Source organism: Muscardinus avellanarius (assembly GCF_963383645.1).
Source record: "Muscardinus avellanarius genome assembly, chromosome: 1".
NCBI classification, from domain to species: Eukaryota; Metazoa; Chordata; class Mammalia; order Rodentia; family Gliridae; genus Muscardinus; species Muscardinus avellanarius.
The window spans coordinates 152,413,093-152,429,739 of record NC_137786.1 but is presented as its reverse complement, the minus strand read 5'-3'; the positions used below and the strand labels follow the sequence as shown (position 1 = coordinate 152,429,739).

General features: G+C 39.0%; 1 protein-coding gene across 3 annotated transcripts in view; it reads left to right on the top strand.

Annotated features, from left to right (window-relative positions):
- The window catches only part of ARHGAP42 (Rho GTPase activating protein 42), a gene marked incomplete at both ends in the record, with an annotated part of 271,441 nt that extends 269,024 nt beyond the window's left edge, over window positions 1–2,417 (top strand). For all 3 annotated transcript variants that reach the window (XM_080701664.1, XM_080701663.1, XM_080701662.1), the window contains 2 exons: window positions 1,861–1,940; window positions 2,329–2,417. In XM_080701664.1, the coding sequence (XP_080557790.1) occupies window positions 1,861–1,940; window positions 2,329–2,417 (169 nt within the window). The remainder of the gene's footprint in view (window positions 1–1,860; window positions 1,941–2,328) is intronic.
- Between the last annotated feature and the right edge of the window lie 14,230 nt (window positions 2,418–16,647).

Sequence of the window (16,647 nt, the reverse complement as noted above, 5' to 3'; positions counted from 1 at the left end):
GGTTCAGAGCATCTTTCCTTTTTTTCACTTACTCTTTTAGGAAATATTTACTGAGCTGCTACTAAGCATCAGGCATCATCCATGGAGGTTCTAGTTAGGGGACATGAGATAAATCAGCAATAACAACAAAATGCCAAATATTAACAGTATGCACACTTGAAGCAGGAAGATATGATAGTTGCCTGGGCAGCTATTTTAGAATGTGTTCAGGGAAAGCCTAACTCTCAAAGAGCTATGGAAAATCCAGGTGAATCTGAGGTGCATGTCCCTATAAAGATGTCCTTATAAAGGAAAGCATGTCAGAGAGTGGGCACACCGCCTGAGGCACAGTGACTTTGACCCGTTGGAGGAAAAGGAAAAGGGCCAGTGTGACTGGAAGGTATATGTGAATAGAGGCAAATTTGAAAAGAGGTTGGAAGTGGACAGATTGAGACCTGCTTGTGTAGGGTTTGTGGAATAGATTAGGAATTATTGAAGGGCTGTTACCAGGAAGTCACATGGTCCAATATACTCTCTCAACACTGCTCCCTGGTTCTTTTGTTGATAATGGATTGTAAGTGGCAGAAGAAAACACCAAGGTTTTAGGATGTTTGGAAAGTCATGCAGTCAACCAGACCAGAAATGCCATTTTCTTGGACTTTGGCTTGTGAAACATGTAAGTGAGGTCATGGAATGCTGCAGAGTAGGAGGGACTTGCCTGGTCATCTGATTAGTAGCCCCAGAAGGATGGCTTTGTAGTGTTGGCTCAAATACATTAAAATCAGATCTTACATAAACCCTGAAATTCTGGCTTCTCTTAAAAAGCCAGAGTATCTGTCTAAATTGAGCATGAATTTTCATATGGTGACAATGGTTGGAAATTGATTGTTGGCTTCCCTTTTTAGGAAAGGGCATCTGGTTTGCAAAGCCTCGGTTATCATCAACTCATCCTACTGTTGTTTTTTTTTTTTTTTTTTTTTCATGCCCACTCAATTACTTGACATACTTTGCAGAACTTGTAATTTTTAACATTTTTTGGGGGTGTGTGTGTGGTACTGGGGATGGAACCCAGGGGCATTCTACCTCCGGGCTATACTCCCAGACCTATTTTATATTTTATTTGGAAACAGGTTCTCTTAAGCCAGCTGAGGCTAGCTTCAAACCTGCACAATCCCCCTGTCTCAGCCACCTAAGCGCGGGGATTACAAGCATGTGCCACCACGCCTGGCTTGAATTTGTAATTTTTAGATCTTATCTCTGGTAGTCTAAAAATTAAAGTTGCCCCCCAAAATTAGGGTACCTGAGAACCTTATTTCCCAATATACCTTTAAAAGCAGCCTATTTAGCAGCTTTCTAATAATTAAATAACAGGAGTTGGTAAAGCCAGTCTATACTGTTTGTTATAAGTCAAGTGGTTCCCTCTGGGGGGCATTGTCTAGACATGCAGGAAGGGCTTCTGGTGTACCCGCAATGTTCAGATTCTTGACCTGGTTATATGATTGCATTCACTTTGCAGAAAGTACACTGATAAAGACATATGTACTTTCTTTATATGTATCATATTACAATTTAGTACTAACAACTAGTAGAATTCTTTAAGAATACATTTAAGGCCAGGCATGGTGGTACATGCCTGTAATCCCAGTAGTTGGGAGGCTGAGACAGGAGGATTGCAGGTTCTTAGTAACTTTGTGAGATCCAGTTTCAAAAACAAAAATAGTGCTGGAGGTATAGCTCAGAGATAGGTCCCTAGATTCAATCCCAGTAAAACACACACACACACACACACACACACACACACACACACACACACACTACCTTTAAGTATAGATACATTCAAGTTGAGTGTTGTGTTACTGACAAACTGTCTTGCTCTTTCAGCCAAGCCAAAGCCATGTACTCCTGTAAAGCAGAGCACAGCCATGAGCTCTCCTTCCCAAAGGGTGCGATATTTTCTAATGGTAAGTGCATTTGTACCTTTCACTCAAGTGTAGAAGCATCTGTGTCATCATGGGAAGGATGGAGAAGTGGTATGGTGGGAAGAGTTTAAAGTAGAAGCCAAGAGCCTCAGCTTCTCTTCTAGGCTCTGCCTCTCATTGCCTACATTTGTAGACACACTAAATCCCTCCAAGTCCCAACTTCCTACCCTATAGAAGTGTGCGTGTACACACCTGTGTCTGTGCCTGTTTGCATATAAGAGAGACAAAAATCCACACACACTTACCCCAACACACACACACACACACACACACACACACACACACACACAGTGTAATTGGTTATAGTTTGTATAATTATTTTAAGGTCATGCCAATTGAGTGATCTTTCTTTCTTTCTTCCTTTTGTCAGTGTACCCGTCAGTGGAACCAGGATGGTTAAAGGCAACTTATGAAGGCAAAACAGGACTAGTCCCAGAAAATTATGTTGTCTTCCTCTAATACTATTTAGTGGATGGATGGCAGTATCTTCATGGTATCCATGGTAACAAATAATAAGTGCTACGATTTTATCTGACACAGATATGGGGATCAACCCACTAAATGAAAAGTCAATTTCTATCAAGTTCTTCACCAGCAGACTCTGTAGCTCCCTATTAGGAAAAAATGTTTAAATGTGGCCATTCTTTTTTAGTTGGCTTTCAATTGTAAAATATCTTGCTTTTTTGATAGCAAGTAATTTTCTGCAATGTCTCTTCCATACCAACTTTGGAATCTCAAATACTGTGTTAAATTATATCCTAAAAATTTGGAAATCATAAATATGCTATAAGGATTTTGAGATCTGCCCTGTACTGCCTGGTATTCTCTGAAGAACCTTGAAATCAGTATTTTAAAAGCATAATTTCAATAGTTTATTATTATTTTTCTTAAAAATATGCTGATTTTATATATGATTGTTTTGCTGGTCCTAAACATTTCAAGGAAATAAGTCTTTGTTTTAACATAACTTTGTTATTCAAGTAGATGATAATTTTCAAAAGCAATACTGTATATGATGTCTATAAAGAAAGCCAGTTAAGTCATACACTGATTTCACAGTAAACCATCCATCCAGAATTCCAGACAATTTCCATGGGTATACAGCAGGGATCAGCAAACTATTTTTGTAAAAGCCTGATAGGAAAAATTTTTATGGTGGGCTAGATTTGACTTGTGGGTCATAGTTTACTGACCCGACCCCTACTTTAGAGGACGTATGAAATTATCTTCATAGCTTTGGGACTTTTATAAAATTTATACTACAATATAAATACTAATAAATCATGCAAATATCCTCTACTAGTAGCGGTATAGTGGCATTACAAGAGTATAATTACAACAATGGGAAAATTGTAAAAGTGTAGCATAAAGGCATAGAGCTTAAATTTCATTTGTAACACTAACATATCTAAGTATTTTAACAAGGTCTGATTTGGGCTTACAAGATGTTCTACATAGGATGATGTTCTTTGAAAACACTCATAAAGAAGCTATGCCTTCTATGGTCTGTGCTTAGTTGAAACAAAAGCAAACACGAAAGTGTTTTTAGGATTTTTAGGTTATATTGGACCACCGTGTTTAAAATTGTGCCATTATCTTCAGCAGGAATAAAGTCTATTCGTGATTTTCTTTTATGACATTCAGTTTGCTGCCTTTGTGAGGAATTTCACTGACCTGTAGAGCATAGAAATAGGTATATACTACCATTCATATATATCATATACAACTGGTTATATGTCAGCTGTCTTTCCTATTATTTCTATTTCAATAATTCTAATATATTTTTCTACAAATGTCTATATGTGGTGATGAGCCTTTTGTCTCAAGATTCCAAAACAGCTGTTTACTTAATGCTTGGCTCTGACAGCCCCTCTAGCTTGGCCTTGGTACTTACTGGTTACTTCAGAGTTTTCCCCCATTTAGAGACACTCAGGTATTTACTGTGTACAATTCTCATACATACTATAATCTATAATCTCAATTCTTTTTACTTTAAGTTATTAATTTTAGGATTCATAGATTGAAGAAACACATACATACATACACACACAAATATGCTTCAGATACTTTATGCTTTTTAAAATAAGAGATTATAATTAACTAGAGAATAACCAGGAATAAGTATCAGTGATTTGAAATAAATGAGTTAAAAATTTTCTGATGTTATCAGAATGAATGATGTTATAGGAGAATCTGATAGACGTTTGTCCCTTTCTGTCCCCCACTGCTGTTGGCCTCTGCACACTACAGTGAGGTGTTGCTGAGCTTCTTGGCCAAGTGGCCCTAAGTAGTAATAACAGTGTTTCCGGCACTCTAATCACCTCTGCTGGGACAGAGGTAGTCTCTGCAGTGTGCCAGTCCCTTTGCCCACATGGCACCTTCAGCTTAAGCACCCTGCCATCATCTGGCATCCTGCTAGATTAGAACCTCTTAAGGCAAATTGGTTTTCTTTCAAAGGCCAACTTGACTCCAAAGAAGATTTAGTATCTTCTTTTCACTTGCTGCTGCAAAAAGACACTGCAGCCTTCGTTTTATTTTAACACAGAGCAGGTTGTCTCTGCTCCTATGTTGTCTGTGAGCTAATTTCACTGGTGTTCAGTGAGAAATGAAAACTTCTGCTATAAACGATGTGGATATGAAATCCATTTCTCCTTCCAAATGGTGAGGCCTATTCCGAGGCATGATTACCGGTGGTCCCTTTCCTGAAACAAGCTACAAACATGCTGGTTCATGTTGTGCTATTGTTTGAAGTTGTAATGTTAGAGCTTTGTGAGGGTGGCTCCTTTTTCTTCCTATTGCTTAAATGTATAAGTCATGGCCTCATACTGGAGATGGGCTAATGCTGCTTCCCCCTGAAGTAAATTTCCTTTTAATAAGGCACTTATGCCTTATTAAAACCAAGAAGACCAAGAAACCAAGAAAACCAAGATACATACCGTAAAACCCGTGGAATATTAATTAAGACCATGCGAGTCATTGGAATCAAATCACATTAGAATTGAAATAGCATTACAATAATAAAACTTTACCTTTTCAGTCATTGTACAGATTTATTACATGTACAAAGTACTGCACATACACTTTTAAAATGTACATGTGCACCCAAATCACTGCTTAAAAGTATGATGATGAGAATGAGGGTCATGGTATGTGAAAATAGCCCTAAGTACAAAATATTTATGTATTTCACAGGTGACTTTTGTTATGCCATTACTCTAAGTTAGTTTATAGAAACTAGTCATTCAACTGAAGGGTTTTCCTGTTATATGTCAATATCTGAAAAATGGAATAATCTTTTTCTTTAATGTCCATAAAGTATGCAGAGGTCTCTTGATGTCCGTGGTTTTGCTTGTCTGTTGTATTGGTTCTCTGTGTTTTATAAAGTGCATGAACATAACCAAGTTTTTCAACCATGGCTCATTTGCTGGTTCTTTGAGGGATGGTGGAGAAAAATAAAATGTACCTATATTTCCCATAAGTTCAAATTATTAGTGTCCCCAAATAGGAAAAAAATAAAGATGCATGACTCTTATAATAATTAGCTTTACATGTTGTGACATGCCTTCTAAAAATCCACTCTGTTGTAAAGAAAATGAGTCTCTTGATAGAATCTGTGAAGATGACACCTGCTCACCCTCTCACTTCAGCTCCACTCTTCAGGTTCGTGTCAGACAGTACGCCATTCACATAGGCGCCGACTCAGCGGAGTGCCTCAGAGTTTTGAATCATAACTTCCATTTATTCCACAGGTTGAGTTTCCTTTATCCAAGATGTTTGGGATAGGAATGTTTTATGTATAGAGAGAGAGAGCCTGGAGAAAATGTATATGCACATATTCAGATATTATGGGATGTGTGGATGTGTCCCAAGGTGAAACATGAAATTCATGTATGTTTCATACATACCTTATACACATAGCCTAAATGTAATTTTACATAATATTTTTAGTAATTTTGTATGTGAAATAGTTTCATGGTATGGAATTTTCCACTTGTGGTGTCAGTATGCACCCTCAAGAAGTTTCAGATTTGAGATTTTTTTTTTATTAGGGATGTTCAACCTTGTTAATGCCATCAACTTTGTACTAATGATGTCTTATTTAGCATTTAGAACCCCAATCTGGTTTATACTTTATTGACTGAGTCAGAGGCAGACCAGCTTAGGAACAGATTTTGTTCTTTGGTTTCTCAACACAGATGTAAGTTGCAGCTCCTAGCCTGACCTCTCATTATTGGGTAGGGCTCTGAAATCCCATCTCCTTCCAAAGATAAAAAGCAAAGGTTTGACTCTTGTCCAGAAGTTATTTTCTTCTTGAGCTAAGGTTTCTCCCTAAGGGTAGAAATTGCTATATAATTTTGCTTCCTTTGCTGTTATGTTGCCTTCCAAAATCAAAACACTTTTAAAAATGAGGTTGACCTTTCTGAACCATCTATGTCAGCCTATCTCCTGTTGATTCACAGACTTAATAACAGGTATTTATCAGCTAGTTTCAGTTCCCTGAACACATACACTATATCCATCCACTGTTACCATTACCTCTCTGCTTCAATATGCAGTAGTAACCTTGGGAAACCTCAGGCTTGTGGGTGTGGACTTTTAGAGGGTCACATCAATAAATAAGATTTTTTTGTAATTTGGGCAGCTGTACTCATCATTCCAAATAATCTCAAATATGAATATTTTAACAGCATGCAGAGTAAGCCATTGGCAGAAAATTGACAGGTATGTCCTAGACCATTGTTTAGAAGCTGTTGTACAGGTTGGGGGGTTCAGTAGGTTGTAACTTCACCCCTTGGCTGTCATGAGAGAGAGGCCGGGGTCAAGGGTGACTGCTTCTTGGTGCTATATGGAAATATGGACTCTACACTTTTTGAAAAGTCCCAAACGACAGAGAACCGTTTTTACACATTACAAGCATGACTCTACTCCATCTTTCAAGATGTTCACACAAACGGCTACTCAAGGAACTTGAGTGTTGGAGGGAAGGGGCTGCAGGTGCCGCGCCCACCTCAGTTGGATGACTGCTTTCTCCCCTCTGTGTCATCTGCCACCTCTCACCAGGGTTTCCTGTGGTCTGTGCCCTTCCAGGGTGGAGAGAAACCCCACTGAGCTTTGAATCCTCTCAATTTTAAAAGCAACAGTGTGCACTGTGTTCTCTGTGGCGTCATATTAGAGTCTTTATATCTGCCAGTGAATCCTCACCCACCTCCTTTCTGCAGAGAATGATGCTGACTAGAACTGACCTAAGAATTCTGCCCGCACAGGAGCTACGTTTCAAATCCAAGGGATCACCACACAGTGGAAGGCTGGGATTTCAAGAGTGCTCCTTGAACTCTGTGATGAAACCTTTACAAGTAGAGAGATTGGCAGGGAAGACACCTGGGTTTTAAATTCAGAATCCTATTTATATACTGTTAAAATTTGAGGTACTATAGTTTATATAAAAGTTGGATATTTAGATGTTATATTTCAGGACTAGGAGCTTCTTTGCAGACATTAACATAACAGATTAATAAATATGATAAAAATGATTGTTAGTAAATTATCATATTGAATTTTTTGTTTATTTTGTAGTGTTTCTGTATTTATCTGCACTTTGTGTATATACATATACACACATGCATATGTCAACCTGTAAATAACCTTATTTCTAATCTAAATTGCCACAATGACTGTAATGTATGTTTACACTGTGTTATAAAAATAAACTATATGCACACATTTTAATTTTGTCTTTGTACTTGAAGACCCACTGTATTGGAGGGCTTCTGCCTTAGCTTCATATGAGGAAAAAAATCATTTCTGGTACTGTAAGGCAAGGTAGAGTACACTTACAATCTCAGTACTTGGGAGGCTGAGACAGGAGGATCACAAGTTCGATGCCAGCCTCGACAATTTAGCAAAGCCCTCCACAACTTAGTGAAACCCTGTTTCCAGAAGAAATAAAATTGGGCTGGGGGTTTATCTTGAAGGTAGAATGCCTCTGGGTTCAACCCCTAGTGCCCCCAAAATACATAAATAAATAAATAAATAAATAAATAAATAAATAAATAAATGTTACTTTGGGTTTAGATGAGTAGAAATGATAGCAGAATTTGGTAACCTTTTCTTGACAAATGAGAATTATGAAAGGTAATCTGATTTGTCAAGAAAAGTTACCAAACTCTGCTATCTTAATATTTTTATGACCTCTCATAATTCTGATTTGTCAAAAAAGGTCACCAAATTCTGCTATTATTAGCCAGGCATGGTGGCAGATGCTTGTAATCTCAGCATTTGGGAAACTGAGACAGAGGATCATGGTTCACAAACAACCTCAGCTACTTAGGCCCTTTGTAACTCAGTGAGTACCTCTTTCAAAATAAAGAATAAAAAATAGGACTGAGGGTATTGCTCAGATATGGAATGCCCCTGGGGTTCCATATCTAGTACCATGAAAAAAAATAACTATACATATATATATGTTATACACACATATATAATATTTAACATACATGTAATAATTATTACATATATGTGTGATAATATACATGTGTGTAATATATATGTGTATACATACATACATATGTATATATATTATTAGTATATATATACTAATATATGTGTGTGTGTGTGTCTGTGTCTCCACCCATCAAAAACCAAAAACAGGAGGTATTCATTGTCCTCTGAGTCTGCGAAGGCCTTAGGAGTAGCCTTGGCCATTCTTTTGCCAAGTTGGCCTAGTCTTTAACAATTTCAGCAGTCTGGAGAACCCAGTCTCCATGATCTAAAGATGTTTGGGATACTCTCATCGGTTATGGGAACTCATGTGAGGGAAGGAGAGGCCACATGGAAGGGCAGCAACATTTTGGGCATCTGAGTGGTGCCATCGTGGATCTTCTGCTCCAGAGGTTCCCTGAATGCAGGTCGGTGAGTGATTCCAGACAACTCATGGGGGCAGAACTAAGCTGCCCAAGTCCCTAACAAAATCATGAAAAATAAGAGATAGTTGTCTTAAGCCACTGTATTCCAGCATGGTTTGTTAGGTACCAATAGATAACTGAAACTGTAATTATAGGTACAGTGGAGATTGTTGGTTGTTTCCCCATGTTCTCAATGTTGTTTCTTTCACAATAATAGATGCCCCAGGTATTAGCTGGAGACATAGCAGTTCAAAATGAAGACAGCATTTCTGTTCTGGTTCAGATCTGGAGTGTCCTCCAAAGGCCTGGGAGTTGACAGCCTGATCCTCAGTGCAACTGTGTTTAGAGATAGGTGGGGATTGGGTCGTGATTGGACCATGAGGACATGAGGTCTCTCCTCAGGATTAATTTATTAAGGAATCCATAGCAGATTCGACTATTGGGAGGGAGTGGAAACTATAAGGAGGTGGATCCTCGTTGAAAGAACGAGTCCACGGGGCATGCCCTTGGGGACTAGGCCTTGTCCCTGACCTCGTGCCCCTCCTTCCTGGCTACTGTGAGGTGAGAGGGGCAGCTGTGTTCTGCCATGCCCTCCCCGCCATCATCATCTGTCTCTCCAGTCTGGAAATAATGGAGCCAAGTGACCACCTCTGAAACAAACCAGCAGCCAAAATAAATCCTTCCTTTGTTGTTTTTTTCACATATTTTGCCACAGTGATGGAAAATGAACACAATTTCCTGGCATCTTTTGGTGTTAAGTGCAACCAGTGTGATAAGAGAATAATTATGTACAGTTTCTTCATTGGTTCTTAAAAACAGGAAGCAAACACTTCTCCCCATTCTTTCATCCTGCAGCTAGGAAGGTGAAGGATACTGTACCATAAAGATAAGTGCACTCTAGATTTTGTGAGGCAACAAAATAGTAGCTAGGGTACTTGTACGACTTTATAGAGCAGAACTACTTCTGGAACATCTGCTGGTTGCAGGAAATAGAACCCTCTATTAAAAAATACCTCGTTACAAGTGGCTGAATTGATATGTAAATGGGTACATTGCAGTCCCATGATCTAAGTATTGGTGCCCAGGAGAAGGAAAATCATCATCCCTGTGGCTGCCCTGATCGTTAACTGTCAAGGGTGGAACTTGGAAGTAGGTATGATTGGCTACTTAGCCTGGAGAGTTAGTCTAGCAAGTGTTATCATTACAAATAAAATGAGGTTCCTTTTGCAGAGTCCCCCTGACTCCATATGTGCTAATTCAGGGACTGACTGCTGGATCTTATCCCTTTGGGTCTGCACAGCATCTTGCATTATGACGACTTCTTTGAAGCATATTATGCCTGGGTTGTGTTGTCCATTATTTGGGGTACATGAGCCCATCTTATTATCTGAACTCAGCAGGAGCTCCATATCAAAATCTGGCCTTTCTGAATGAAATCTTAGATTTCGTTTAGGGTAACTAGATATCCAGTTAATAAACCTATATTTTTCAGTCTCCCTTGCTGATGTAGTCTCTGCCAATGAAATAGAAGTGAAAGTCCTAAATGGAAAATTTCTGGGACAGTTTGAGATTTTATTTTGTTTTGTTTTGCTGCAGTAAGTACCACCCACTTCTTCCTGAGACTTCCCTCTTAATCTTTCTGCCTGGAAAATGGATGAGGGGCTGAAGTTGGAGAGGCCATTTTTGGCCCCAAAATCAAAGCAAGAAGGATATTGAGACATTTTTGTCATCATAGAACCAAAATTGGCTAGTTCAAATTGCTTGTTTTGTGAGGAAGATCCCATATTTGGTTAAGTACTCTGGTCTGTTTAAAAAGCTTTTCAATTGTAGCAATGGCCCATGGCAAGAGTCCCTCTAGATATAGTACATTCTACGTAGTAAATGATTTCCCTGGACCCATCTCTATAAATACTTTCCACGGGGTTGCTCTACTATTTCAGATGGGCAACATAGATTTGTAGAAGGAAATCAAAAGGAAACATTTGAAGTCAGAAGAAGTTGACTTGGAGAACAATCAGAATGAGGAGAGGAAAGAAAGGTATTGAGGGGCAGCTTAATAGTGGACATGAAAGTCTCTACAGGAGGCCCCTGAACAAAGAGTGCAGTCCTGTATGGCCAGAGTCTGTCATATGTTGAGTGGACCTGGAGGCTATGGGAGAACAGGAGACCTTTTAAAGTGGCAGAGCCAACAAATGACAGAGTTTAGAATGGAATCCCACCTATGGGCTCCCAGTCTGGCGCTGCTGTCTGCAGTTGTTGCCAGTTCTATTCCACTTCTTAACACAAAAGCCACACATAGCCCATTATCCTGAGAAAATATTTCAATTTGTTCAATTTGTTCATTTAGCATCAGTTATACCTACTTATATGTGCTTATTCTTGTAGTTATTTTCTTAAATGGTGTCACTTCTCAGTAGGAATGTTTAATGGAAACAAGGCTAGGATTAGAGTCAGAAAACCTGATTCGAATCCAGGTTTATCCATAGACTTAGTTGTGCAATTTTCTGTAACTCTTAATCTTTGAGCCTGCTTTCTCATTAAAAAATAAAAAAAAATAAAGCCAGGTGCGGTGGCACACACTTGTAATCTCAGTACTTGGGAGGCTGAGACAAGAGGATCACAGGTTTGCAGCCAGTCTCAGCTACTTAGTGAAGCCCTCTGCAACTTAGAGACCCTGTTTCAAAATAAAGAATAAAAATAGGGCTAGGGGTGTAGCTCGAAAGTATAATACCCTAGGATCTGTCCCTAGTACTGCAAAACAAAACGAGAAACATAATAGCCATGCAGGTAGTGCGTACCTACAATTCCAGTGACTCAGAAGGCTAAGGCAAGAGGATTTTAAGTTTAAGTCCAGTCTGGGTAATTTAGCAAGTCCCTGTCTTAAAGAATAAAAATATCTGAGGTTGTAGATCAGGTTTTGAGCATCCCTAGCTTCAGTCCCCAGTACTGGGGAAAAAAAAATACAGTAATATCTAACAATTTTTTATGAAGCTTTTGTAAAATAGTGCACCTCTTCTTGTGCAATTTTTACTTTTCAGCAAAATGGGAAAGATGAAAGATAGAAACATCAGACAGTGGTACACCCTAGACAACATGGGTTAGCAGGGATCTCACGCTTGAGTGCCTCCCAGGTCAGGCAGGGAATATAAATGTGTGAAGCGAGGAAAGCTGTGCTAATTTAGACAGTGCTCACCCTGAAGGCCACAGACCTGGTTGCCATGTGTAAAAAATATAGGCTTAGCTTCTCTGATTTTTAAAGAGATGCCAGAGTTCTGAGTGTTTATTAGTAATCACAAATACTTCCAAATTTAAAAAAAATTACTGGCAGACAACACAATTCTGGATATAGCAGTAGACTACCAATTTGTGCTTTTTAGGCTTTGATGAATTTTAGGTGAAGTGGGATTTAATTTTAATTTTTCTATCCTTTTTCTTTTTCTCTCCCTTCCTTTCCAGCTCAGAATGAGTCCTCTTGAATGAAGCAGCTCTTACATATATCCAAGCTTATTGTCACTAGAATAGCTGCCTCTTTTACCTTAAAAGCAAATAGTAGTTGTTAAACTCTGCAATCATGTTTTCTGGCTTTAAATTCTGATTTTTCTAAACCTTAATTTCCTACCTTGTAATGTGAGATTTTGGCAGAGTTTGGAGCAGACAGTTGCTAACAAGCAGGAGAGCGCAGCAGGATTTACAGGTTCTTGAGAGAAAATTGCATTATTTCATTGGAACAATGAGTGGGCAGAGGAAATTTTTGGCTCCATGTGGGGTAAGGAATGTTGAAGGTAACCAGAAAATGGTCAAGAGCATGAAAATTGTCTAAAATAGGCTCATCTGGACATTAGAAAAATACTTGAAATTTTACCCAATGTCCAGCACCTTTTACTCTGAGAACTTCAGGTTTATAGGGCCCATTGTTACCAGTTACCTCAGACTTTGTGAATATGAAAACAGCATGGGCCTGACATAAAAACAGGTGCATAGACCAATGGAACAGAATAGAAGACACAGAAATAAATCCAACACTTAGGGACAATTTATTTCAACAAAGCTGCCAGATACATAACAGAGAAAAGAAAGCCTTTTCAACAAATGGTGTTGGGAAAACTGGTTATCCATTTGTAGAAATAAATCCTTATCTCTCACCCTGTCCAGGAGTCAATCTGAGGTGGATCAAAGACCTGGAAATTAGAGCAGAGATTGTGAAGCTAGTAGAAGAGGGTATAGGTCCAATACTTAAAGGATCAGGTAGAAACTTTATCAATAAGACTCCCAAAGCTTAGGAAATTAAAACAAGAATTAATAAGTGGGATGGCATTAAACTAAATAGTTTCTGCACATCAAAGGAAACCATTAAAAATCTAAAGAGAAAGCCTATGGGATGGGAAAAGATCCTTGCCAGCTATCCCTCAAGAAATGGGCAACTGAATAGACACTTTGTAAAAGAAGAGATACAAATAGCCAATAGATACATAAAAATATGTTCAACATCATTAGCCATCAAGGAGATGCAAATCAAAACTACACTGAAATTCTATCTAACCCCAATCAGAATGGCAGTCATCAAGAAGTTAAAAAAAAAAAACAATAAATGTTGGCAAAAATGTGGGGAAATAGGAACTCTGCTACACTGTTCCTGGGATTGCAAATTAGTTCATCTGCTATGGAGATCAGTTTGGCAATTCCTCAGAAAGCTGGGGATGGATCCACCATATGATCCGACTATACCACTCTTGAGTATCTTTCCAAAGGGACTGAAACCAAAGAACTACAGTAACATATGCATACCCATGTTCATCGCAGCACAATTCGTAGTAGCCAAACTTTGGAACCAACCTAGATGTCCATCAACAGATGAATGGATTACAAAATTATGGGAAATACAGTGGAATTCTACTCAGCAATAAAGATCAAAATTAAGTCATTTGTGGAAAATGGAAAGAACTGGAGAATATTATGTTAAGTGAGGTTAGCCAGTCACAGAAAACGAAGGGTAATATGTTTTCTCTGATATGTGCAAGCTAGGGAGTAATTGGGAGACTCCATCCAGATAATGGAGGAGAAACCTCAGTGAACCCAGGGAGGAGGTCTAAGGGAAGGGGAGGAGGAAGACTGAGGCCCATTTATGAAAATACTGCCATTGCCGGGCGTGGTGGCGCACGCTTGTAATCCCCGCGCTTGGGAGGCGGAGACAGGAGGATCGCGCAGGTTCGAAGCCAGCCGCGCTGGCATAAGAGACCCTGTTTCAAAAATATAAAATAGGTCTGGGAGCGTAGCCCGGAGGTAGAAGGGCTTCCAGGAACCCCAGTACCACCAAAAAAAAAAAAAAAAAAAAAAAAAAGAAAATACTGCCATTGACTATATACACATGTGCATATACTGATGCCAACCTCGGTACTCTGTATTGGGCAGAGGGGAAATGGGGTGGTGGGGGCTACCAAGTGCTATGTGCATGTATGTCACTGTCAACTTGATTGACTGATATTATCATGTGGGACTAATGCACCAATAAAAGCAAAAAAAATTAATTAAAATCTAGTGTGAACTTTATGTTTTTCTTTTTTTTTTTCTTTCTACCTCCTCCCTTACCAGTACTTAGAATTTAAACCAGGGGAATTTTACTGCAAAGATACAGCCCCAGCCCTTTTTATTTTTTACTTTAGAACGGTGTCTCTCTAGATTGCCAAGATTGACCTCCAACCTGTGATAATCCTGCCTCAGCCTCCGGAGTGACGGGAATTACAGACGTGCATCATCACTGGTCCTGCATCTCTGAACACTATCACTTTGATCTCTAACTTTATATCTAATTTGGGGTATGAGAGAGGGGTTTTTTTGTTTGTTTTTCCTACTGCTTTTGTTACCAATCAGCCAGCAGCTCTTTTGCTCGATTCAAGATAAAAATTATGGAGAAACAAAGTACGGCTCTTTTTGGTGTTACCAGCTTATTTTGTTGTTACCAGCTTATCTGTGGGTTCTTCTGCTCAGCTCAAGGTAGATCTGAAAGGCAGATTATACCTTTCCTACAAGGCCTTGCTGGAGCTTGGGCTACAGCCCAATGTAGAGAGTGCACGAGGCAGGGTCCTGTGCTACGCTTAGAGAACTAGAGAATGAAATTGCTGTTTTGTTTTTTTTTTTTTTTGAGGGACTGAAGCATTTACAGATTATGAAGGAGGCTCCACATGAACTAAGATCTATTGACTCCTAACTCTATTCCTGTCCTATGCTGTTTGATCTCTGTTTGCAATTTCATTTTAGGTATATAAATTTCTGGAGCATTTTGACTTAAAAGCTGTGTATATACTGCTTATCTTTTCCTTCATATAATATGGGAAGGGCTGCAATAAAAGGGAGAAAACAAGAAAACTTTTCTGAAAAAGGACTTTGTCTTACGTTTTCGAGCGATTCTGTTTCCCAGCATTTCTTTCCTCCTCCAGGAGTCCCCCTGGATTGGTTTTACTTCGTATCAGTAAAGTATCCCACTGGGGGCTTATGGAGTGGTGGTTACGCTCCCAATTTGTGCTTTCTAGCTTTAAATATGGATTTTCGAAACCTCAATTTTCTGCCTACAACCTGAGATACTAATAAGGTGTTTCATAGATTCTTTTGTTTTCTTTTCAAAATTTTATTTAACAATGGCATACATATATACTATTTTTATTTATTTTTCTATTTTTATTTTCTTATGTGGATCATATTGAAAATGGCATACATTCAGACAGTGCTTGGTGCCCTCTCCCCCTCCACTTCCCCTTTCCCCCTCCCAACAATGAGTGACCAGGTTGACCATGCTACATTCATACTTTTATACGTATTTGAATGTAGCTCCTACATTAATCAACCTCAACCTTCTTCCTCTCCTACCCTTCCTTTATAGCTTTGTTTAGGTTTCCCCTCCATTATCTGGAGTCCCTCTGGTATTCCTAATACTCCCTATTTGGGGCATATTAGAGAAAAACATATGTCCCTTCTCATTCTGTGCTTGGCTGATTTCACTTAACATAATGTTCTCCAGGACTTTCCATCTTCTTGTGAATGGCATGATTTTCTTCTTCTTTATTGCTGAGTAGAATTCCACTGTGTGTATTTCACATAATTTTGTAATCCATTCATCTGTTGATGGAGACCTAGGCTGCTCCCCTATTTTGGCTACTATAAATTGCGTTGCTGTGAACATGGGTATGCATATGTTACTATAGTTCTCTGATTTCAACCCCTTTGGAAAGATACAGGAGTGGTATTGCTGGACCATATGGTGGATCCATTCCCAGTTTTCTAAGGAATCTCCACACTGATCTCCATAAGGCTGAACTAGTTTGCATTCCCACCAACAGTGTAAAAGAGTTCCTCTTTTCCCACATCCTCTCCAGCATTTGTTGTTATTTGATTTCTTTATGCTTGCCACTCTGATTGGGGTTAGATGGAATCTCAGCGTAGAAATTAGGCCAGAGATTGTAAAGATATTAGAGGAGGGCATAGGCTCAACACTCCAACATATAGGCACAGGAAGTAACTTTCTCAACAAGACCTCCAAAGTGCAGGAAATTAAAGAAGGAATTAACAAGTGGAATGACATCAAACTAAAAAGTTTCTTCTCATCAAAGGAAACCACCAAGAACCTAAAGAGGAAGCCTACAGAATGAGAGAAGATCTGGACCAGCCAGAACTCTGATAGAGGGCTAATATCCAGAATATACAAAGAGCTCAAAAGACTCTACACTAGCAAAACAAATAACCCAATCAAGAAATGGGCAACTGAATTGAATAGACACTTCACTAAAGAAGAGATA